The 25,619-nt window shown below is 41.2% G+C and overlaps 1 protein-coding gene across 11 annotated transcripts in view; it reads left to right on the plus strand.

Moving 5' to 3' along the window:
• The first annotated feature begins 7,160 nt into the window (after nucleotides 1–7,160).
• The window catches only part of Sgce (sarcoglycan epsilon), a 70,343-nt gene continuing 51,884 nt past the window's right edge, over nucleotides 7,161–25,619 (plus strand). For 3 of the 11 annotated variants that reach the window (XM_027389860.2, XM_027389866.2, XM_027389861.2), the window contains exons 1-2: nucleotides 7,163–7,329; nucleotides 24,127–24,234. In XM_027389860.2, the coding sequence (XP_027245661.1) occupies nucleotides 7,221–7,329; nucleotides 24,127–24,234 (217 nt within the window). In that variant the 5' untranslated portion in view covers nucleotides 7,163–7,220. Of the gene's footprint in view, nucleotides 7,330–20,830; nucleotides 20,983–24,126; nucleotides 24,235–25,619 lie in introns of all 11 variants that reach the window. The other 8 variants (XM_027389867.2, XM_027389871.2, XM_027389865.2 and 5 more) reach the window with 6 other exon arrangements.

Consider the following 25,619-nt stretch of genomic DNA (forward strand, 5'->3'; position numbering starts at 1 on the left):
CGTCTGTTCCTGTAAATGACAATAAACGCATACATTCAACATAGACATTCGAAGCAGGCTCTGTAAACGAGGACTTGGACTCTCCAACTATCCCTTGATAATTATCAGGGATAATTCTCGACAGCACGACGCATCCCCCAAAAGAGGATGAAGTAATCATTCACAAAACAGTAAAAAGCATGCTGCTTCTTGATGGCCAGACATCCAAATGACTCTTGTAGAAAGTCACCTGCACCTCCTAACTAATGCATGACCTTCAGCAGTAGCACACTCAGCCTAGCAAACTACAGAGGTGACAAGAGTAAACAAGTCATCTCTATGGAGGCTACACCGCAGGAAACTTCCAAGGCAAAGATAAATACGAAATGAATTATGCAAAATAATCCCAACGCCATACCTTTTACTAATAAGGATGCTAGGGAAATATAACCAAACTCCAATCAGAAACCCCACTCACAAAAGAGGTGGGGTATTAGAACCACAATGCCAGTACTTGTCAGCTCTGAAAACAAATAAAGTACACTTGGCCAAACGTCACAACAGAGGTGCACCCTTAACAATAAAGGTCTAATTATTAAGTCAAACAACCAAGCACTATCACAAGAACAAGAGTGTCTAATTGCTTCTGTGACCACAAGTTAACCTCCTCAGAATTCTCTATGGGAGAAAAATGGCACTGAACAGCACAAGGGGATGTCAGTTTACCTTATTAGGCAACCATTAAACAAACATTAATTGATGCCTCCTAGGAAGAAAGGAGCTATACAATAGGACATCTTTTTTTAATGATGTCTGATAATAGTATAACTCAAATTTATTGTGCTTAATTAAATGACATAGGTATAAATCACTGAAGTATTACTGTTAACTGACTCTTAAAAAGATTATTGATTAAAAAACAAAAAGGTAACTTTCTGTATAAATGGGAAGGAAGCAGCTTAGGCATCCTGAATCTAAAGATACTTAAAAATATATATATATATTATTAGTCAAAGAAATACAAAAGTTTTTCATTTTAAATAGTTTATTTATACTACAGGTCAAGTTTTTAATTGGGATTTTTCAGTAGGGTCGCACCCAAAGGCTTGTAAAATTAAGGTGGGATAGGCCTGGACGCAAGGCAAGTGGACCTGTCCATATCTCAAGGAGTAGTCTAAATGCAATTAGAATGATTAATTATTTATGTATTTGTAATCTCAAAATCTCAAATTGGGAAAATTAAAATAATTGTAATAAAGAGTAAGATATTAAAGTTTTACAAACTTTGTAACTGGACAGTCTAGTAAACTTTTTAAAAAGTTTACTAAGTTTATTAAACTTATAAAACTTATAAACTTATTAAACTTATAAAACTTATAAACTTATTAAACTTATAAAACTTATAAACTTATTAAACTTATAAAACTTATAAACTTATTAAACTTATAAAACTTATAAACTTATTAAACTTATTAAACTTATAAAACTTATAAAACTTATTAAACTTATAAAACTTATTAAACTTATAAAACTTATAAACTTATTAAACTTATTAAACTTATAAAACTTATAAACTTATTAAACTTATAAAAGTTTGAACTTACAACTTTTAAGTATAAAGCCTAAAACTTTGGAAAGTTTTTTAAACTTTATAATTAGACAGTCTAGCAAAGTTTTTAAAAAAGTTGAACTAAGTTTATTGAAGTTTTAGAAAACTTTTTAAAAGTCTGAAGTTAAAGTAATCTTTAAGTTTAAAGTTAAGTCTTTAGAAAGTTTTTTAAAAACTTTTTAAAAAACTCTGAAATTGGACAGTAGCAAACTTTTTAGAAAGTTTAAGTTTCCTGAAGTTTTAAAAAGTTTTAAAAGTTTGAACTTACAAACAACTTTTAAGTTTAAAGCTTAAAACTTTAGAAAGTTTTAAAGTTCTGCTTTTGAAAGTTTATACTTTTTAATAGTTAGAAACTTTTAATTAAAAAAGTTCAATAAAAGTTTAAGGATATAAAGTTTATAAAACTTTTGAACAAATAAAAATTTAAAAATAAGTTGTTTTTCTCTGACCAATCAAGGTCAAAATGGGCACTAAGTATATTCCAAAAAAAAGATTAAAATGTTAATTAGAAAAGTTAATGGAATAGCAACTACTATTTTAACCAAATAAAGTATTTATTAAAAATAGAGGTAAACTGTCATCTCACATGACACCTGTTCATCACCCTTGTCAACCCCCACCCCCCCACCCTCCCCCACCCCATCTCTCAGGCCCCTCCCCTGCCTGCCATAGCCACCTGCAGCCACTTTCCCTTTGTCCCAGGCTGTTCTTGTGGCCTCTTCAATATGTGCCATTTTATCACTTGTACTTAATCACTTTAATAACAGACTACCATAACTAACAGATATCTGATAACCATGTTTTAAAAAGTTAGAAGACGCCTTGACCTGTGACATTCATTCTCCTTCATTAAAAACAAGTGTATTGGTAACAAAACCATAGTCAAAACATTGCAATATTCATAAAATTAAATTGTTTTAATCTAGTGGGGTGGGCTTTATTAAAGACAGGTCTGGTGGACATTGACACCTATAAAAGATAATTAGAGGACAGAAATTGTATTAGGAAATCATCAATTAATACATTGTTTGTATTGATATTGTAAAATATTGATTGTATTATTTGTAAAATGTCATTAAGATAATTTAAAGAGAGACTAGAGGTAAGAAAATGGGGGAGGGGCTGTAACCTGAAGAGGTGTGCCCCTCCCACCAGGATATTCAGGGGGCTGCTTTTGTTTTTTTAATATTACAGTACTGGCTAAACAAATTAAAGGCTTTATTTGGCCTGTGAGGTCACCACCACTTTAAGATTTGTGACCCTCACCACTCCTAGCCCTCAGGATCACCCTTGGGGGCTTTGCAATTTGGGGAGTGGGACTCTACTGCAAGGCAGAGTAGTTTAACCACTAAAAAGTAATAGGGCCCTGGGCAAACAGGTTACCAGTAATTATAAACAAATAATAAAAATGTTTGAAGAGCAACTGGGGTAGCACTAATTGATGGGATATAAGGAGCATGTTGACTTAATTTTAATTTGACTTAAAAACTGTTGCTCCTCAATTTCCCTCTTAAAGAGGGAAACACTGATTGGGGGTTGCTGAAAGCTCCCATTCCTAAAAACTGAAAGGTCACACTGCATAAGCAAGCCAAGCTACCTGAGACAGGTGCCATCTTCATATATAATAATTTAGTTTTTAGGGATTAATAAGTACATCTGATTAATTATTAACTCTTTACAATGACTTCTTCAAACTTTCTTTAAATTCCCCAAACACATTAAAGGACAATAATAAAGTAAATAAAATCATATATAAATGTCTCATTAGGAAATGAAACATTAAGCAACTCTTAGTTGCTTGAAATTTTTAAATGTCCTTTTCTTAGTATTATGTGGCTTATTTGTGAAATGCAATTGGAATTTGCATATATTGATTTGCAATGTTTTGAACCTCTTTAGTATGCAGATAAAATTCCCAAAGCAAATGTCAAGCTGTAATTATAAGCATGTATTTCCCATAGTTATACTTCAGGGGAGGGGCAGTAGAAAGGTGAGAGCTTGGGGGGAGCAAAAGCCCCCATTTCTCCCCTTAATAAAATCCTGGCTCATGGTCTGTAATATATAGAGCCAGTTTTCTTTTAATTTCTTCATTAATTAAGAGAAATTTATTTGGCTTCTCTGTAAATTACAGATGTTTAATTAAGCCAGTTGAAACAATCTATGTCTTGCAATGTAACCACTCTGTTACATCACACAAATTTTAAATGTCAATATGTAACATTAATAACCCACTTGCCCCAAATTCAAATTAGCTTTTTATGAAAAAAGCTAATTACTTGGGACAGCAAATAATTAGCTTTTTATGAAAAAAGCTAATTACTTGGAATAACAAATAATTAGCTTTTTATGAAAAAAGCTAATTACTTGGAATAACAAATAATTAGCTTTTTATGAAAAAAGCTAATTACTTGGAATATAATTCTGTCTCACATTATAATTACAGCTTACTTTACTGGAACTCAAAAACACACTTTTTAAAAGGAAACTTTTAAAAGTGAGAGAGGGGTAGCAACTCAACTCAGGACAACCAAGCACTATAGGAAAAAGTACGAAAATCTCAAAAAAGTCTGAAGGCCAGGAGCAAGACAATGATTAATTTACTCTGGCCAATTAACAAATATTTAATGAATGCCTACTATGTGCCAAGCACAATTTATTATACATAGGCAGGTCAGCCAGAGCTAATCACCTGGAATTTTTAAGAAAAAAAAAAGAAAACCACCAAAAAAAAGTTTTTATGCTCACAAACGTCTCCTTCCTCAGAGGCCAAGCCACAATACCAATGCCACTTCAAACTCTTAAGAAACAACAGTCCAAGCTGCTTCTGTTTTTATATTCTCCAAAGCATCCAACTCCAGTAAGTCCAATGGTGTCTTAGGCAAATAATTAAATATGAAAATATTTTAAATTTAATTTTTAATTTAAAATAAATAATTGGCTTGATTGCTGCAAGGCATCAGCCAGGTTTTCTTAGAAGTTCCCATATCCCACTATCAGTTTTAATTGTGGGATCATTTTATTTAATAATGCAAGGCACTTATTAAAAGTGCTTATGCATGCCAGGGATACTTCTTCTTCTTCTTCTTCTTCTTCTTGTTAATTATTCTTATTATACTTATATATTTCCTAGACACCTGTGGACAAAAAGCAAAACGGCGCAACACAGAAACCGCAGGGAGGCGGGGCTGTACAGCCAGGCTCAGACAGTGGGGCGCACTTGCGCAAAGCAGGCAAGGATGGAGGGAGGGGCGGGGGCCCACACTGCGCAGGCGCAGGCAGGCTGCGGGGAAGGCGGGGCTCTGGGCCTCCTCAGTAGAGGAGCCCAACATTGAGAGAGGCGGGGCCTGGGCAGGCCACCTCAGAGAGGAGGCGGGCCTTGGGCGGGGCTAGGAGGCCACCTCAGAGGAGGCGGGCCTTGGACGGGGCTGACAGGCAGAGGAGGCGGGCCTTGGGCGGGGCTGGGAGGCCACCTCAGAGGAGGCGGGCCTTGGGCGGGGCTGGGAGGCCTAGGAGGCGGGCCTTGGGCGGGGCTGGGAGGCCACCTCAGAGGAGGCGGGCCTTGGGCGGGGCTGGGAGGCCGAGGAGGCGGGCCTTGGGCGGGGCTGGGAGGCTGGCTCTGAGACGTCAGCACCTGGGAGGCGGGGCCTGTGGGAGCAAGTTCTGGAAAGGCGCGCGCGCAGGTCTCTGCAGAGGAGGCCGGCTGCGGTGGGAGGGGCTGGTCTGAGAGTGGCTGCGACAGGGCTGCAGAGTGTCTGCAAAGCCTCCCCCCACCCCCTGTCCCCCAACCTCCCCAGACCCCTCCCACCAGCTCCCAACAACCATTTTCTTTCCAGACAGCAAGAGCAGCCCGCCCCCTCCCCTCAGCCTCATACCCACCCTGCAAACTGTTGCTGGGCGCCAATGTGCGCCACCTAGTCAACTGCACCGTCACCTCCATCAATCACCAATGAGACCAGGCAGCCCGATCTGCCATTTCCAAAATCCAGCAGCCCCCCCCCAGCCCCCCCTCTGCTGCCAGAGCAGGAATGGCGCAGATAGAATTTTCAGCACTAATTTTTGCCGCCCTGGGCTCCATCTTGTCTAACACCACCCGCATGCAGCTAGCTAGCCGTCCCGCGAATGAGAGAATGAGCGAGTGGGAGCTTTTCCGAAGGGCGAAAAGGGGTTTTCTCGTCCCCAACTGCGAGGAGAGAACTGTACTTTCTCCCTCGTCTTTTTTTTTATTTTCCTCTGTAGCTCGAGAGTCTGCATTTATGGCTCTGCAGCAAGCGAGTCTTAGCGCATTTACAAAATGCGTTTTTTTTCTTTTTGTGGCGCATTTGTATTAGGGTTAACCCTCTCGCGGCTCGGGATCGGGCGCGTGAAGCACCGATCCGTCTGCGGATCGCCTCGCCGTGCTTCGGGCCGGGTCTGTGGCAGCGCATGAAGCGCCCGTCCGTGCCCAGGAGCGCATGAAGCGCCCAGGAGCGCATGAAGCGCCCATTAGCACAGCGCAGCAGCGCATGAAGCGCCCATTAGCACACGGAGGCCGCGCAATAAGCGCCCATTAGCACATGAGAGAGCGCATGAAGCGCCCATTAGCACAGCTTTGCGCATGAAGCGCGCCGCTGAGTGGTTATCCGGGGTCGCATGAAGCGCCCCTCGGCTCGTAGCAGCGCATGAAGCGCGGTTCCCAAGTGTTTCACGGCCGGCGCATGAAGCGCCCGTGAGCCAAGTGTTTCGTGGCGCATGAAGCGCCCGTCTGTGGCGCATGAAGCGCCCCGGACTTGCAGAGCCGTCAGTTTGCAGCGCGTGTCAGGAGCAGGTCGCAATTCGGGAGGTCCGTAGCTCATTGGCGTCTGCAGCTCATCACCGTCCGCAGCTCATGCGTCTACGGACCGTCTCTGGACGCGCGGGCCGTGCAAGCCGAAGCCGTGAAGGCTCGTTTTTGCACGCTCGCCGTCTGTCTCGTCTCCGTGGAGAGCGGGGAATCCGGCCACTGAAGGCGCGGGGTTACGGGAAAAAAATAATCAAAGATTTGCGAGGAGATCTTCGGGGGCGCTACTTGATCTCCCGCAGCTCCCGAAAAAACGGGGATGATGGCGTGTGATGGCGTGTGAAAGAAGGAAAAAAATGTGTCCTCACCGCATACTCACCACGCGAGGACTCCTCTGCGAAGACTGGAAGGACGACGACGAGGACGGGGGTCCGGCGCCCGGCCGGGCGACGGCCCACTGGGGACCGCGGTCCGGAGCGACTCCGGACCGCAGCCGCGCAGCGGACCTCGGCTCGGCTTGGTGGACCTTCTCGGGCTCGGTCGCTTTCCTCGGGTCGCAGTCGGGATTCTTCGACACACACCAACCGAAGTTGGAAACGCGTGTACCGAGAGCCCGGACCGCTCGCCTTATATAGCATGCTCCTTGGCGGGGGCGACCAATCCCAGCGTGCTTCGCGGGTTGGCGGGGGCGGAGGGGGTGCGTGGGCGGGCGCCTGGGGGGATGGGGTGGGGGGGGGCGGCGTGCGCTGCTCTGGCCCGCCGCTAGGGGGAGCATGGGCCCGGATGGGGGGTGCACGGTACCGATGCTGAGCAGGCCTAGCTGGGAGGAAAGAAGAAAGGGAGGGGAGGGGAGAGGCCGGCCTAGGCAGGCCAAGAATGCTATTATCGTGGTGGTGGGCGCTGGGAGACCCCTGTGCTTGGACGGGAAAGGGTCGGGGGACACGCAGGATGAGCCCCGCGACTGCTGGCACGTTCTTACTGACAGGTTAGTGGCCTGCGCGCGATGTGGAGGTTCGGGGGGGACCACAGGCCGCCGCCTCCCCCTCCCCCACTCGGGTTCGGGGTACCAGGGCGCGCCCAGAGGGAGCTGGTCCCTCTGTGTGCACAATGCCCCCCCCACAGCATCCCTCTTTCAGGGCACCCTGAAGCCCATCACCTGGGCCCAGTGGGCCCCTCCCCAGGGTTGACCCCTGGCCTTTTCTTTCTTTCTTTCTTTCTTTCTTTCTTTCTTTCTTTCTTTCTTTCTTTCTTTCTTTCTCTCTCCCTTTCTTTCTGTCTGCACCCCCACGGCCCCTCCCTGTCCAGCAGGGCAAGGATTCATCTCCAGTTTCCAGGGCCTGCACCCCTCCTGCCCCCACCCTGGTGTGGGCATCTTCTGATCCCTGAAGCACAGACCTGGGGGTCACTGCCCCTCGGGCTGGGGGGCTCTACCCCACCATCGAGACCCCCTTGGCCTAGATGTGAGCCAAAGGACATGGCTGACCAGATGCTTTCTCTGTTACACAAAGATGTGCATCTTTTCTCCCTTTCTGCAGCCCGATGAGAAAGAGAGAGAGAGAGACCACCAAAATATGACATTTAAAAGGCCGAATCCCCCCTTCTCTTAAAACATATTTCCTGGTGGCGCAAACCTTATTTTTTTTATGTTTTACCGAACAGGGAAGCAGAGTCACAAAATGCTGGGAGCCAAACGGTCTTCAGGTCAGGGTCAGCCATGCCTGGGGGGCCAAAGATGCTGCAAACAGCACCCGTTGCCCTACTAAATACATTCTGAGGGGAAGAGCAGGAACAATAAAAAACAGCTGTGGGTGCTCGCAGCGTTCTTGGCGGGCTTTGGAGATTTCAGCTACGGACTTTTGGTGGTGATTGCTAGGTTTACAGGGAGACCCCGGCTTTCTCCCCTGCGCCGTTGCGTTTTCCTAAATCTTGGGAGTGAATGTTTTGGGGTGCAGGAGCTGCACGCTTAAACCTTTGAAACAGGTTGCTGAGGCTCTGCGCCAGACGTTTGCTTCACTTGCTACATACAAACCTGTAAGGTTTTTAACATTAGGGGAATTTGCGTAGGGACAAAACAGTGAAATACTGAAGAAAAACAGGAGATGAAAGAAAACTCTGAGGAGGAACCCCACCTAAGCTGCTGAAAATGTTAGGTGCCGAGGAAATCGGCAATCTGTTGCTAATCTTTGTCCAAAAAGTTAAAGTTAAAAGAAAAACCAAATTGCCTACAACTGAGTTGGATTTATTCTCCACAGATGAAACACATTTATCTTTCAAGATTAAAACTCAGCGTATTTCAGGAAGATTCCTACAGCTTTTCCTTAAAGGAAAAAAGCGAGACCGTGACCCATTGTGTAGCGCTAGGTGGAAGGGACCTTGTGCTATACAAAGCATTAAGCTTTTTAGCATTAAGCAAAAAACTCATTCATTTACTGGGAACCTACTTTTTAGAAATTAAGCGTTGAAACCCCCCCCCCCCGAAGCAGAAATGAATAAGTGCAGATTTCCAGTAGGGAAATGCATTTATCTCGGAAGCTGGATCAACATAATCATGTTTTTTTTTTTTAATTTAAAAATGTTTATCGCCTTCTGCAACACAGACTAATTCCAGGATTTTTTTTTTTAATGTTTATTTAACAGTCACTGCTCTGGTGACCGCGGGACTGTTAGATGATTAGCAGACAAAGTTAATTCACCTAACTGGTTACTGAGATAGCATTGCTTTTTTCAAGTGAGATCTATAGCAAGCATGGATAAAAAAAAAAAAAATAAGGAAAATTCAAGTTTAAAAAATCACCCAGGTCTTTCAAGGTTTGAACTAATTTGATTTTTCATTTCAAAATTTGAACCAGGATTTTTTTTTTTTTTGGCTTAAAAAGTAAAAAAAAAAAAAGGCTTTGTTTGTATTTTTGTAATAATAGTAATTCTATTCATTGTCCAAATTCCAGAGAGACCCTTGGTAAAGGTGTCGATCACCTGTGACACCCTCACCTCCCTGTGGTGCGGGCAGCCTATCTGTATGCTTACAGCGGTATCTAAAAAACATTTTTTTTTCCGTAGGGTTGTGTATATTTTTTTCTCAAAATTAAATATTGGATCAGATTAATTTTCTCCATGTTTTTTTTTTAAGTATGTAGATTTTGATCATCAAATAACCCCAGTTTTCTTTAAAAGAAATAATATTAAATTAATATTTTCTGATTGATGTATGTGAGCAGCCGGAACAGCCGAGTATTTCAAACCAGCAAGCCGAGCAGATATACTCCCCTACCTCAGGATTCTCACAAGTAGCTGTAATTCTGGCCAATATCCTTGAGGATTTTTATGTTCTACATATGAGAAAAAAAATCACTTTGCTGCAAATTACAAATTTCCCAGGGAAAAAGCAATAGCAGATGTTTAGGTAAAACTTCCTTGCTATCTGAAAGAACAAAACACTATTTAACTGAGCAAACAAAATTGATAGATGCTTTAGATTTTTGCTGTTGTTGTATGAAAATGGAGCTTAAAAACCAACGTGTCTGAATTCTGATAGATAAAACACTTCAACTCTCTTGATATTTACTATTCAGGTGAATTTTAGATTTTTCTAAGCTGTTTTCCCCCTGTGTGGATTGCTTGGTGCCAGCTTTTCACAGGGGTCAGTGTGAAGCGCATTCAGCGTTTCTATGCATTATTTCCCTCTCTACGTGCTAGCTGTCCTCTGGATCTGAACATTCTATCCATTTTTTGTGAGCCTTTGCTCTGTAGCTATCAATCTCCCGATTTACCACCATGTTTAGTTTTCAGCGGGCTGGGGAAAGTATTTTAGCACCAAGGAGGATTTTGACATTGCACATAATATTTCTTCTGTTTGAACATTTTACCTATTTTATGGCAATTTGCCATATATCTGGGAAGCTGTTGATTTATATCTTATATTTAGAGTAAGTTCTAGAGGAGTGGGGGATTTCTATTTCAGAGCAAAGGTAGAATTTCCACATGTCAAATAGTAGACTTCCCATTTGGGCATTTTATCCTTTTTAATGAGAAATTGATAAGGATGTGAATTTGCTGATGTGCTGCGTGTAGTTGGCTTAGCTTCTAGTATAGTAGGAGAAAATTATTTTTAAACAAGATAGAATTTTCACTTGTCACAGAGTAACTAGGGTTTGAATTGCTCATTTTATCCATTGTGATAACAGTTTACCGTAAATCTAGCAGCTATTGGTTTACTTGGTATATGAAGCAAAATCTCCTAGTCTGGGAAGTAAATTATATTTGTAAGCCAAATGGAATTTTCACTTGTCTCACAGACTTTGCAGACAGGAATGAACATCACCACACAAACGGGCGAGATACAACCTGAGAGAGAAAGATAGCCTGTGACTAGTTTTTAACACTAGTTTTCATTGATGAAAATCACCCCCTAAAGAAAAAACACTGAAACACTGAGGAAATCATAGCTTGTTGAAAATGTTTCAGGTCAAATACTCAGATTATTTGTGGATCTAAATGCAGTATTTCTACATACTATTTTCTCCACAATTGTTTCTTTTCTTTTTTCCTAACTAATTGTGCATAGGCTCATACCCTACCCGATCCTTTTTCTTTAATCTTACCCTTCTACAGTCTCTATTCTAAACACCTTAATCTATATATTTATCTTATTTCCTAGTCTCAGCATGGAACAGGACCCTAGGTAATCAGATGACACAGGTTTATCTATTCCGGTTCTCGGGCTGGAGGAACTTTTTACGCTTTGCTCTGTTGGTCTCTATATTGCTTTTTCATATTTCTTAACCTCTCTAATAGAGGTATGCAGGCAGATAAAGGGATAGACAGACAGACAGACACACAGAGATACATGCTCTCACTCGCACACATACACACGTGCACACACCACCCAGACTTTTTCTGAACTTTAATATCTAGTTTTCTAGTCTGCTCTTTCCTGTATTATCAGATTGCTAAGTCTAAATAGCAATGTAATGTTGAAAAATAGGAAAAAGAGATGGGGAGAAAGAAGACAGAAAGGAAGAAAGCATGCAAGCAAGGGCTGATGTTTCTAAAGATCAACAAGTCCTATCAGAGACTATTTTTCAGCTTAGAGTTTTCCGGTTGGAAAGAGATTCTCAATGGTCTAAAGCCATTTCACATGGACTGCTTCCAAGCCAAATTCTCTGTACATGATTTTCATTGCTATTTTTTTTTTAAAGACATGTAACTGTAGTAAAGACAGCAATGAATTAAACAGTAATAACAATAAATCCCAAACAACCTCTACAGCCTGCCATAAACATTTTCACTGGTATTTTTTCCTTCCTGGGTTTTGCTCAGAGTGGATGCTTATTTTCATAGACATGTACTTTTAAGCTGCGTGGATTTTTTACACTTTAGTTTGAAAGATAAATGAATCTTGCTTTCAGGGAAGCAGTTTGTGGGCTGTAGGCTGATATGAGAGATGGCGTACAGACTAATTAGCAGGATTGGTGTGTGAGCCGGAGACTAGCTGGGACCAGCGCCGGTCGGATGTGTATTGTTACTGGGTCTGAAGAAGAGAGGAACCCAGGCAGGGTCACAAACCCTTGCCCTGGATCTTCACTTGTGTAACGCTGGCACAAATGATTTTGACGGAGATGTAGAAGTCTTGCTGTACAATTCATGGATATCTGGAAAAGGGATAGTGTTGCAAATAGGTGACAGGATTTAGAATTAAATACAATTTGAGTCCAGTGCTATGGTGCAATCACAAAATGCAGCAACCAGTGCATCTCAATTCACTGATGTGGGGGGTGACTTTTGTTTGGTTCCCATTCTTTAGGAAGATAAGTATGAAGCAACGGCATGATATGACTTATAAATAAAAACCCAAGTTAGACTGTGGTATTAACTGTAATGTCTGTACATCAGAAAAATTAATAGGACCTTTCTCTAATCGAGCACATCTGGAGTATTCATCTCTGGCTGTCAGTTTGAAGAGAGATGTTGACACATTGGACAACTCGCAGAACTGTCTGTGGGGTTGGTGAGGATCTGGCCTCTCTGTCCTAGAGGGCACCCTCAAAGAGTCTGGAAATGTTTAGTTTGAGGAGAGTAAAAGTAGAAATAAACTCCCTTCTGTTTGCTTCAGAGACCAGAACCAGCCTCAGTGGGTGAAAGTGCAGGCAGAGTCAGCTCAAGACCTTTCTAACGTGTAGCCAGACAGGAAAATGAACTCCCCTGTTCTTTTTACCAGTATCAGAGACCTCTTTTGCAGTAGAGAATTTGAAGACCACTGGGATATTTTAGTGTAGCCAGCATACAAGCTTGTCATGGGAGCCTTTTCCTTTTTTTTCCTCTGATAAACTTTCTAAAAAGAACAACCCTATAAGTTGCAAGTTCCTGTTTCTCTCCTCTGCATTGCAAACTTGGAAATCTGAGAAAATCCAAGAGAGTTTCTCCCCCACCAAGTGCCCTTGTCTTATCCAGCTTCCCCGAGTCACTTTCTTTTCTTGTTTCTTCCCTGGCTCCCCAGGTGTCTTGTTTGGTTTAAGCAGACTTCTGCCTGGTGGCAGTGGATGTTTGGGACTCCAGGGTTACCTGGTAGGCAAGATGCTGGCCACTGACCCAAGATAGCTTGGTGCCTCTTGCCATCCTCTTCCTCAGGGCAATGTGGGAAGAGCTCTCTACAGTCACCCCTCTTCCCCCTGTGGTATCACTTTACAATAAAGTTGAGAGGGTTTTTTGTTTGTTTGTTTGTTTGTTTGAGCAACATCATAAAATCATAACTATCAAAAGTAGCTTCCAGCCTGTGTTTTTTAACAGCTTGTCGGGATGTGTGTGGTTTCTGACCGCCTCGGGAGCACGTTCTTACTGTGTCAAACATGTCTTGAGGCAGATTTTTCTTCCGTGTCTGTGCATCTGCCGTTGATTATTTATTTTGATAACCATATCTAACTTGGAATACGTGATTGTCCAAAATGAATTCAGGAGGTTATAGGACTTCCATCTGGGAAATTTTTTTGTTTTTTGTTTTTTTTTTTGTTTTTTTTTTGAGCAGCATTTTTGACTTCATAGGATCTTCATTAAATATTTGGAAACCTCGAAAACTATGGAGGGCTCTGTAAACAGTGTGAAGGAAAGGGAGGCAATTCTGTTGTCTTTGCTACTCAACTCTCTCCTGCTTTCTCTCCTGCCTCAGACCTGGAATTTGCTCCTCCACTCCAGTGGCTTGAAGTTAGCAGTGGAGCTACTCTCATTTTGATTGCATGAAGTAGATTTTTACTGTTAAAACAACTTTCTTCTCTTTCTTTCTCTCTTTTTTTTTTACTCATTTTGTATCAGTGCCATACACTTCTGTGAGGTTGTAATAACACACACAGCCGCTTGCGGTGGCTGTCTTCCCAGTTGTTGGGGATGCCACAGGCATTCTTTGGCTCAGCTCCTATTTCCGGGAGAGAAACTCTCAAAAGTGAGGTTCTGGCTTGTCAAAGCGTACCTGATCTGCGGGTGGCTACTTGCAGTTCCTTGAGCACATTGCTTGCCATGTCCCTGAACTAAAAGCAGTCATCCCAATATTTAATTTTTAAAACTTAGTTATCCTGGGAAATGACTAGGCTGCTTCCAAACATTTGTTACATTCTCAGAAGCATTTGTGTGATAGTAAAGGCTATGCCATTTTCTTTTTAGGTCTCTCTGGTGAGGTTTTTTTGTTTGTTTGTTTGTGTTTTTTGTATGTTTGTTTATTTTGTTTTTTTAAATCTTCATGTAGGAATTTTAATGCAACATTATGTCAGTGGTTTAAATGTATTTCATTATTTAAAAATCATCTTTCACACGGCTCACTTTCTACCTAATTACCTTAGGCTAATCAGATATTTAGAATGGGATCCTTGGCAGCCTGTACTACAGGAATCCCACAGCATGTGCCGTGACATGGGAGGGCAGACTTTCTTTTCAGATAAATGAAGCGGCTGCTTTCAGAACTGTTTGGGAGATGGGCAGCTTTAGTGTAAATCCTTTCCCATTCTTTGCCGCTTCCCTCATTCACCTAGTCTCCACTTTGATTATTATGGAGATCGGAGGTTCACTCTGAATTTGAAAGAGATCACAGTTAATTTTCCTGGACCAGTTATAGTGGGGTGTTTCAGTTCCCTAATTTTTTTCAGCAGTATGCAAAGAAATATAGCTTCTGTTTTACCATCGAGTGCAAAAGCAAAGAAAACATTAGCTCTAAGATTTTTGTTTTCTCTCTTTAACAAATTGGTGTTTCTCACTAGGCAGTAAAATGTTCCGGCTTTTCTCTCCCAAGCAACAGTTAATCAATATAGCACCTTTGACATCTTTTATTTTCTGTAATAGCACAGTTGATTCTAATCAAAGACCAGCACTGCAGTAGGCTGTTGGATATCTTATCAGAATCTGAATTCTGCGTTTTATTTTTTGATCTAGCAGATTTCCTTGTGGATGTTTAGCTTACATATAAACTGGTGAGAGCGCTCGGAGAAACAGACATGACTGTTTATTATGGTTGATAGTAATAATGAAAAACTAGAGAAACCCTCAGTAATCTTAATCAATGAATAATTACTTTAGACTTTCTTTGCAGTTGCATTGGGCGTTTTTAAGAAACTGTGACAGATGCTGGGAAATATGTGGTCCAGCTATAGAACTTTTTACACAATTGAATTGAAAAAAATGAATCAAGCTCTCTCTCTCTTTTTTTTTTTCTTCAGGATTAATCTTTGTGAAGATTAATCAGATAGTTACACATAAGACTGTACTCTTTGGAGCTAAGCTAAGTGTTGCAAAGACTAGCAGAGGATTTGACTAGACCAGAGGAAGGGTGAAAGTTTTTTTCCAAGGCTGCCTTCAGAGGGGAAGGGAAGTGAATTAGGAAAGGTTCTGCTGAGGTTCTGGGGCAGCCAGAGCATGCTAAATAAAAAGTGCTGAGAGAAGAAAGAGATGGCAAAGACAATGTCAGCCCGGTCAAGGATCCAATCTTTCCCAACCTAGTAGACCACCTTAAAGAGGTTCATCTTTGTACTAACACCAATGGGAATCTCAGACAGGGGCAGGGGTGGGGAGGGGGGTTAAGCAGGACAAGACCAGATTTGCATTTCAAACAGAGTACTTTAACTGCTGTGTAGAAGAAAAGGTTAGAGGACTCTGAATAGATTGCTACTGGAGGCTGTTTACCCCCCCCAGCCCCCCAGTTGGAAAGGTAGTGACCTTGTAAGCTAACAGGGGGATAGAGAAAGGAAGAGACGAGGAACATTCCAAGGGGTAAAATTTGACCCAGGGTATCCCAGTGAATTTGTTGTTTGCAAGGGGTTGTTTGCAAGGATGTTATGTTTGCTACATTTCTGTCATCTGCCAGATGGTCTCTGTAATGCTGGAAGGGGGTCTGCTAGGAATGGTGAGATCTCTGGTCTAAGTTTGGTCCAGTTGAATTCACAATGACAGTAAATAAATAACGACTGAGCCACGGGATGGAAAGCTATGCAGTTTTAACATGTAAACAGGTGCAAGCATGCTCTCAGTGAAAAACAGAGGGACTCACATGTACGGTAGAACATGGCATATTTATGTCTGTGTACAAATATGTGCTCCATATGAATAAAATATAGAAAGATGCAAAGACAGTTAAGAGTATGGGCTGTAGCCAGTGAGTGGTCTTGGTAGAATGACTATAGGGATGTGAGAAGGTACCTTTCTAAAATGTAGCTTCCTGATGAAAGCTGCAATGTAATATGGCTGTAAAGCATGTCTCCTATAATATAGACAAGGAATGGCATTTTAAAGCAAACACTGGCTATGAGACTATTTCTCTTTTAGATGCTTACTAGTTAAAAGGAGGGTGTAACGTTATTGCTTTAGATTTGGAATAGAAACCTTTGCTGCAGCTTCACTTCTGTACCCCGGTGGCTGACAGAAACCCCCTGCTTTTTAATCCCTTTCCACTAGATCGCACTAGTACTCTGGATTTCAAATAGAGTATGGTGTTTTATGTTCTGCTTTCACCAACTGCCTTCATTGGAAAACGATCTTACCTGTTTCACATGGGGGGGGATAGGCAGCAACGATACATATAGCTATGTGGGTGTCTTTTGTGAAAGGTCCCAATGGATTCCCTTTCTGCAGCAGAGCAGAGAGCACTGCATAGCAGAGGAAGAACCTACAAATTTCCTTCTAAGTTATCTGAGCAAGGAAGCAAACCTTAGCTAGAGACCTCTGGTCTCAGCCACTCTTTCACATATTCCAATTTAATTTTTGCCCGATCTTGGAATTATGTTTACTGCAAAAATGAATCATGTGCACAAGGCATGCAATTTTTCCCCTTTGGTTGCATTCTTTTCTGAGGAAAAAAACACCTAAGGTTCATGAGATCTCAGGGAAGATGAGTGCAGATGGAATTCACATAACATCTGCTTTTTTCAAAGAGGTAAACTGCGACTCTCTGCCGCCAGTACTCCCTGACTAAGGGTCAGGCCTGAGGGCATGCCTGGTTACCTTTTTCTGAGACCCAGGAAGCAATGGCTTTTAGAGTGTTTTGGGGGTGCTTCCAGCATGCTCCCTAGACTATCAGGCAAATATGATTACACTTCATGCATCGTGCTTGTAGGGGGAAAAATGAGGGTGCCATATAATACCAGCTGAAGTGATAATTTTTCAATTGAATATCAAAAAACATTTTAAAAAGCCCACATATTTCTTCAGATTAGTTGAAAATAAATGATAAATCAATCACTGGTGGGTTATTATTTTGTGCTTTCACTGAAAAGGTTTTATGTGTGTTCTCTCACTCAATACTGACAGTGCCTCTGTGATTTGAGCTCTGCTCTGTTCCTACCGAGGAAGAAAAGTCCAGCTAGCCTCCCTTCAGCCAGTCTCACCCTGAGCACTGCTCTCTGCCTCTCTGAAGTCCAGTTTTATTTCACTTCAGTCTCATAATTTAACCTTGCTTTAAAAATGATAAAAAAAATTGTAGTAAACTTAAGTCATATTAAATAGCTGCTCAGATTCTGCAGGATTTGTTTTTTGTTTATAAAATTCTTGCTCTCAAGTCCTGCTGCAGCAAACACTTCTCCTAGGAATACCTTTCCTGGCACCTGTTAGCGGCTTAGGAGACAGGCTCGGTGAAGCCTCTTCCCTGCCTAGAAAGCCATCATGGCTTTCTTCTATCAGTGAATTGTTTTGTGTTTTGTTTAGATTTTAATGCAGAAGTGCACTGGTTTAATTTCCTTCCTCACAGCCGAAGCACTGTCTTGTTGCTATTTCTAATGCAGGGGTCCAGCAAAACATGCATTTTTTTTCACAGAAGCAAAATAAGCTGTAGTTGATAAGCTAGCAATAATAAGGGTATCTGAGATGAGAACATGCCATTTACACATTGTGTTCTTTTGAAAAACTATTTTGAGGTAGGGTTGATAAGTAAGTAATAGTGACTTTGCCGTCAGCCACAAGGTGGGCTCAAAATCCAACCCCACCATTTACGAAGCATGTGACTGGTGACAAATAACATCATTTCCTAAGACTTCTTGTCCTTATTGTGAAATGGAACTAATACTACCTATTTCACATAGTTAATGCAAAGATGAAATTAGTTAATATGTGTAAACACTTTCCTTCAGTGTCTAGTTCAGTGTTTAGCTAGCGTTGCACTGAAAAACATGGGTGCTCATAAGAAACAGTAATCAGTTGATCTTTTGTACGAAGGGGGAAAAAAACAATAGAAACAGTTTAGAAGCTGTTTTATAAGTAGTAAGAAAGTGACAATAAGGAAAGGAAGAGGGGCTAGAGAGATGGCTCAGTGGGTAAATGTGCTTGCTGCCGACAATCTGATTTAATTCCCCCAATCTAGGTACAGTTGAAAAGAGAGAATTGACTCCACAGGATTTTTCTTTGATTTCCACACATATACCGTGGCATGTCACCCACCTCTCTCTCTCTCTCTCTCTCTCTCTCTCTCTCTCTCTCTCTCTCACACACACACACACACACACATACACACACACAGAGAGAGAGAGATGATAATAATAATAAATCCATTTTTGAAAAGGGTCTTGAAGGGAGTTAGTTGCGAAGGGAAGACTAGGGGATGTGAGATACAGAGTGAACTTCAGCAAAGTCTTTGGGTCTCCTCAGAGTAGTATATGCAAAGAGATAATTGAAGCAGGACCTGAGAGAGGCTTGATAAGCCTTGATGGTTCACTTGGAAGGTGAGTGTGCTAATCAGATTAAATTCCATTTGGCATATCCTGCTGTTTACTTGGACAGTGATGTCTGAGCAAGTTATTATTTTTTATTTCTGTCCCTTGTCATTCTGATTAGCTCATCAGCAATCAGTCACTATTCATATCTCTTCAATTGCTTGTATTAAACAGCAACCGCCCCCCCCCATAGTCTGCAAATTACCCAGGTTAGGGAAAGAGCGGTAATCTCCCTTCAGAGAGACCTCTTGCCCAGGGCCTGATGAAAACTTGTCATGCTGCTACAAGCCTCCAAATGAATCAGAAAATCTTAAGACAAACTTTAAAATTTATTTGGCTAGGCTGTGCACACTGATAAGTGTGAACTGTCACTAACTTTTCTGATGTGTCAAGGCAGGAGCCACGGTGCTTTTTGCCTTTGTGCTATTTAGTTAGAACACAGCAGCCTCGTAGGGGTAATTGTGACAAATGATCACGAAGCTCTTCCTGTAACGATTTCTGAAGATGCTGTGTAACCTTTGCAGTTCGTCCAATAACTGATCTATTCAGGTTGGCACTATTTTACACATTAGATTTAATCTTGAAAAGTGTATACAGGAAAAGGATTTTTAAAACTGAGTCATAGTTTTTTAAGGTTTTTTTTTTCTTACAGGAAATAAAATGCTTTGGTCTTCTAATGAAAATAAAGCTACCAAACATTGTTGTTTTGTTTTGTTATTTTCAGGGAGTAATCTCCATTCGTCAGGTTATGGATACAGTGATTTTTTTTTTTTACACAAGAAATTAGTTAAGTGCTCCCATGATGTTGAGCAAAACCTTAAAAACAAATAATTATTTCAATAGTATTGAGATTTCTCTATTAGGTGTGTATGGAACTTGAATGTCTAACCAACCACATTCTGTCTCTTCTTTAATAACGTTGCTTGGTGAGCAGAGCATAATAGTTACCCCTTTATTTAGGTTTATCAGGATCATTTATCTGAGGCCAGTCAGCTGCTGTATGAATTAATATGAGCTTTAAAATGAATATACATTGAATATGATAAATGTGCTTTTCTATGAAGTTTGAAGACCTGAGTTCTATCCCTGGAATCCAAATAAGATGGAAGGAGAGATTGACGGTATAAAGTCGTCCTCTGACCAATGTGTAACATGGCATGCCTAGTTCCTTGCAGTGTATCACACACACACAGACACACACACACACACACACACACACACACACACACACACACACACACACACACACACACACACACACACACACACACACACACACACAGACACACACACACACACACACACACACACACACACACACACAGACACACACACACACACACACACAGAGACACACACACACACAGAGACACACACACACACACACACACAGACACACACACAGACACACACACACACAGCACACAGACACACACACACACACACACACACACACACAGAGACACACACACACACACACACACACAGACACACACACACACACACACACACAGACACACACAGACATACACACACACAGACACACACACAGACACACACACAGAGGCACACACACACACACACACACACACACAGACACACACATACCCCCACACAGACACACACACAGACACACACACACACACACAGAGACACACACATACACACAGACACACACACAGACACACACACATACACACACACAGACACACACACAGACACACACACAGACACACACACAGACACACATACATACACACACACAGACACACACACACACACACACAGAGACACATACATAAACACACAGAGACACACACATACACACACACACACACACACACACACACACACCACTCACACACACCACTCACACATACACACCACTATATAAATAAACACTTTAAAAGAAAGACCTGGCTTCCTCTTACATTGCAAAAAGAAAAATGTACTCAAAGCATTGCTGCCCTTAAGATGCAGCAGCATGGATGAGATGCGTGCAGCTGTTTTGTCCTGCCTTAATCCTTGACAATTGGAGCACTAATCAGATTTTTAAAAAAACTTCTAAACCACAATTAGGCTATCTCTACCGAGGATCTGGAAAGTGTGGAAATGATACACTAGATTACCAGCTACAGACACAAAGTGATGACAGAACTTACGCTGGGTTAGTGAAGTTCTGAAAGCAAGGGTATAAATACAAAAATCTCACTGACTTGTAGTTATGCAAATAAATCCTTTGAGTCGTGCATAAAATACAGCATGTTTGGTTTTGTGTATAAACTCAGAGCAATGATTTTTCTATGTACACTGTAGTCTGAGGACGGCTGCACCAGAATGGAGGAAGGAATCAAACCAGTGCTATCTGGTCTCTCAACCCATGCTTGCTCTCTGATGACTCACCACCCTGTCCACAGAGAAGTGACAAGCTCCAGGGCGTCTGCCTGCTGGATTTACTGCCTTGTGCTGTAAGATTAAGCCTCTGTAATCTTCAAACACATTGATAGATTCGATTGGGTTTGTAAGGATCGAGTGAGACAATACATGAAAGCCCTTTACTCGGGGTCTGATAGTGTGAAACAGTAAAACCTAAATGTTGCTGGAAAGTGGAGCAGAATTTGTCATCTGCTTCCTGCATCTATACGGTGGGCTTCTTCGCCGTTGAGCAGTGACTCAGATGTTCTGTTGAGATAGAGTAGCTGAGGGTAGGAAGGTAGGGATTTTCAGTGCTTGCTTTGGTGCATACAAGCACATCGGACTACTATATCATATTCCTTCTGTTATGTCAATCTTCTAGCCTTCAGAATGGTTGATAAGAATCACATAAGGAACTCATGTAGCCCATCTACCTAGACTTTCTTTTGCAGAGTCATGGATGTGGGTTGTGTTTATATTTGCTACAAATCTTACAGGGTACATGGGCCATTTACTCTGAAGGGGCTGCCTAGGTGTATACCCAGCCATGCTGCCTTTGGAAGCCAATGGTGAAGAAAAGCTGGAGAGGACTGCTGAGTCATGGGACATTGTTAGCGTTTTGGACTTTGTTTAAAATTGAAGTTATGGGGAATTCCTACCGTGTGTTTTATCTAGCTTTAGAAAATTCATAATTTCAGTTATAGAACAAATCAACTACTTTTGGGGAAGTCACTCATAAGATTATCCATTTAGTAGATAAAGTTAGTTCACTTAAATCTGCCTAGTTTAAAACTGAATGCCAGTCAAGTAGTTTTGTTGTTAAAGAGTTCGAGAGTCTCTGACATTTACTTCCCATAAGACTTTATGCTTGCTTGCTTGTGTTAATGAGGTAGATTTTTGCAGGATTTGTTCTTTTTGTTTGTTTGTTTGTTTCGACACGAGGAGTCTGCTGTTCTTGATCCCTGTATCCTGCTATTGTCACCTGCAAGTACAGGGATCAAAGGCTCATGTCACCACAGTCAGCTAGACCCTAGATTTTGAATGAATTGCATTTTTTCCCTCCATTTTATACGAGTACTTGATATTTCTCATTTAGTTTAAATATTTATTTAAATATTTTACTGAAAAGTCAACGTGAAAAGAAAATTCACTCATAATCTCTGACTTCATTTTAGCATTAAATTTTTTTGGGGGGTGGGGCTCTACAGAATGTTTTTGCTTTCAGTTAGTTGTCCTTCCTTTCTCATTCAAGAGGCATTTTCTTTACTTGTATTATCTGTTTCTGGCCTGGAGGGCTCTGCATTTCTGGGACTTGTGTCCCAGTGATTATGCTCCTTTTCTTTCTCTCTGTTTTCTTTCCTTTTTCTCCTCACGTCTCTTCTAGAGCTTGTGTGTAGAAGCTTAGCTCCCCGCTACCAACATGGCTCCATGTTCCTCCACCCTGGCCTCCACCATCTGCTTGCTTCGCTCCCTCATCCTGGCTGCTGCTCTTTACGGAGGGACTGTGCTTGCTTCTACATCTTGATCCTTGTAGTTTGGTTTATTCTTTTACAACTTTACTGGAACTCCATTTTCAAATGGTCACAAGTGAATTTCCTACTTTTGAAAGCTAGTAGTCTTTTTTTTTTTTTTTTTTTTTTTAAGCTCCCACCCTCTGGCCATTTTATAGCAAGTGAGGCTATGGGTTGAAGCTTCTTCCATGGTGTCTTCTTTCATTGGAATATGTTGTCTAACCTGTGACTACCCCTGTCTTCTCTTTGTGGAATCATCCTCTGATTTTGATATAGAAGTATGTATATTAACACGTTCTGCATTTACTATTCCTGCCTATTTTGTGCATTCTATCTTAGTCATTTCTTTTTAGTTTTTAAATTTATGTGTAGGAATGAATTCTTGGGTTATGTTTGTGCAGCACCACCTGGATCCAGGTACCCGAGGAAGCCAGAAAAAAGCGTCAGATTCCCTGGAGTTGTAGATAATGTTCTACGTAAGTTGGATGCTAAGAACCAAAGCGGTGCTTTTTTAAGAGCAGTAAGTGTTGTTAAACATTGAGTCACCTCTCTAGCCCCTTGTGTGTTCTTTCTTCCTGCATTTTGGGTTTAGGAAAAAAGGACAGATGCATGGGGTAGTCCCTAGGAGATTTTGCAGTTGTGCTCAACCCAGAGGCAACTTCTCGGAGATGGTGAGAAGAGGGAGAGTAGAATAGAGAGCTAGTGTTATCAGAATAATGGAGGCCAAATCCATGAAATGGAAAAAGTCAGGGTGAAAACGGGAAGCTCAGTGGTAAGATAGGCAGTCTGGATGAAGAGAAACAGGATGAAGAGTGTACGTGCTCCAGATCACCTCATGGTTTAGAGTCTCAAATGTGTTCCCTGGGGGCATGAGCACTGGGACTTCAGCTTCTGTTGTCAGTTCTATTGAGAAACGACTTCAAGTCTGCACCTGAAGCCCATTTATGGTTGTTGATGAAGCAGTGTCTTTTTAGCGGGGCCTATTGGATGTCCATTTGGTACCCTAAATTTAACATACCCCAAATTTGATTCTCTTCTTTCTCCTGAAGTTAAGCTTTTTTCTGTGCTTACTAATGTATCTCCGGCCAGTATCATGCTAGACCAAACCTTCAAAGCCATCTTTGATTCTCCTTTATCTGTGTATCCTGAGGTTTGAAAAGTATTCAGTATTATCTCCTTTGGGTCTTGTGGCTGGCTGGCGCCTCTTTGTCTTTCCCTTAGCTTTGAGCTGACTATTGTGAAAGTCTCCGTGTGTCTCTTAGCCTCTATCCCTATCTTATCCTCTTCATCGCTGCCACTGTAATATTTCCAAACTCAACTCTAGGTTGATGTAATGCAAAATTCCTAGCCAGAGATAATTGTCTCCCCTCCAGCATCCCTGTGACCCTCATGCTTTTGGCCATCTGAGGACATCATTTATGTTGCTTCATAATCAATTATTTCTTTATAGAAGTTACCATTCAATCGTCACAGATTGTAAGCTCCTTGTGGGGCAGGAACTATATCTCATTTACTTGTTATTGCTGTAGATTCCCCATATTGGTGGGTAACAAACATTTGCTAGTTGGAACTCAGCAGCTACTTTGACCAGATGTAATCTGAGCCAAGTTAACAGTGTTGGTGATAGTCATTTTTAATTTGACGTTAATTTCATCTCTTTGTGTGCATTTGTTTTATTCTGAAAAGCTTTTTTATTAAGCTGTGCTGATGGCATAAATGGAACAGTTAACTGGAAGACCAAACAAGCCAACAGTTTTATTATCAGCAGGAAAATGGCTGCTGGGAAGAAAGATGGTGAGTTTAGGCTATAAATGTAAATCTCCATCAGTGTTTGCTTCCAGTGTTCCTCCTGCTCTGTTTCAGTCCTGTGTCAGTGAGTGTTTAATAACTCAATCTGAAAAAATAAAAATTTTGTTTCCCTAATCTTCTAAAAAAGACTTTCATCCTCTTGTGTTCTTAATCCATTATTTTCCTTAAAAAAATAAAACTAAAAGTCACTCTTGTTTTTAACCTATGCCCCTTATCCAGTCTCCATCGTGCCACTTATAGAAATTGTCCAAGTGTGCTTATTATAACAATTTATTTAAAACATTGAAAAACATTAAGAAGTACAATTAACAGTATCATTTTAAAACAGCCTTTATGTAAACTTGGAAAAATGGGCATAAATATTTTGTCTAATTTTGGGTGATTTGATTGTAAACCAAATTGATATTTTGCTATTAAATAATTATTTGGTACTTGATTTCTATTAGAAAGATGGCTTCACCCTTGAATGATGGGTTCATCCTTGTACATTTTTTCTATCTATAAATGTGTCCATTAGTAACGTCATATGACCTTTGAAACAGTGCATTTGTTTAGGGGAAAAGCCTGCCTTAGTATTAGCTTTGTTTAGAATATCAGTTACCATTGTAAATTTTCACTTCATATTTTTTTTATCTTTAAGATTTTTCTCATTCCCCAAATATTGGCTGTATGTGGTTATGAAGATTAACCAAATAATAGACCTAGTTTCTATAACTTTGGGGGCCACCAAAATGTTTACATAATAATGATAGTGTTTAAATATTTTGAAAAGAGCAAATTCATATCATAAAATGTCCTTTCTTTAAGATAAAGGGAGTTTCTCCATGTATCTTTGAAGTTGGGGTCACTAACATTTTTATGACTGGTACCCTACTATTCAGCAGCTGGACTCTCCATCCTCCATGTCTGTTTCACAGTAGGACAAAGTTTCCCAGTATCTCCACTGTCTTTGAAACAAACAGCTGTGTATTTCAAAGGAATGTTTTGCTCATGTCTATGTGGAGATAACAATTTTATAACAGTAACTTTCCATGAAGAGATGTCAGGCATTTGTTTTTAAGAACAGCAGAGTACTGATTCTAGAACTCCTCAGGACTCCTCTTCCCTCCTCCTCTCTGGTTACCTCCTGTGGATTCTCCCAGAGTCCTTCAGAAGACTCACTCCGATAACCCTTATTGTTTTGTTTGTTTGGCATAGCCATTCTTCCTGTTTCTTTCTAGTTAAGGGTCTGATTTCTGTGCTTCTTTGGTTGATCTGATTAGCACTGAACCTTCTACTCTGTCCTTTCCAAAGGAATGGATGGAGCCTTCTTTGGCTTCTGATACACCCATGGGATCCCCAAAGATTCTTCCTCTGGACTTTACTGAATT

Source organism: Cricetulus griseus (genome assembly GCF_003668045.3).
Source record: "Cricetulus griseus strain 17A/GY chromosome 1 unlocalized genomic scaffold, alternate assembly CriGri-PICRH-1.0 chr1_0, whole genome shotgun sequence".
NCBI lineage: Eukaryota > Metazoa > Chordata > Mammalia > Rodentia > Cricetidae > Cricetulus > Cricetulus griseus.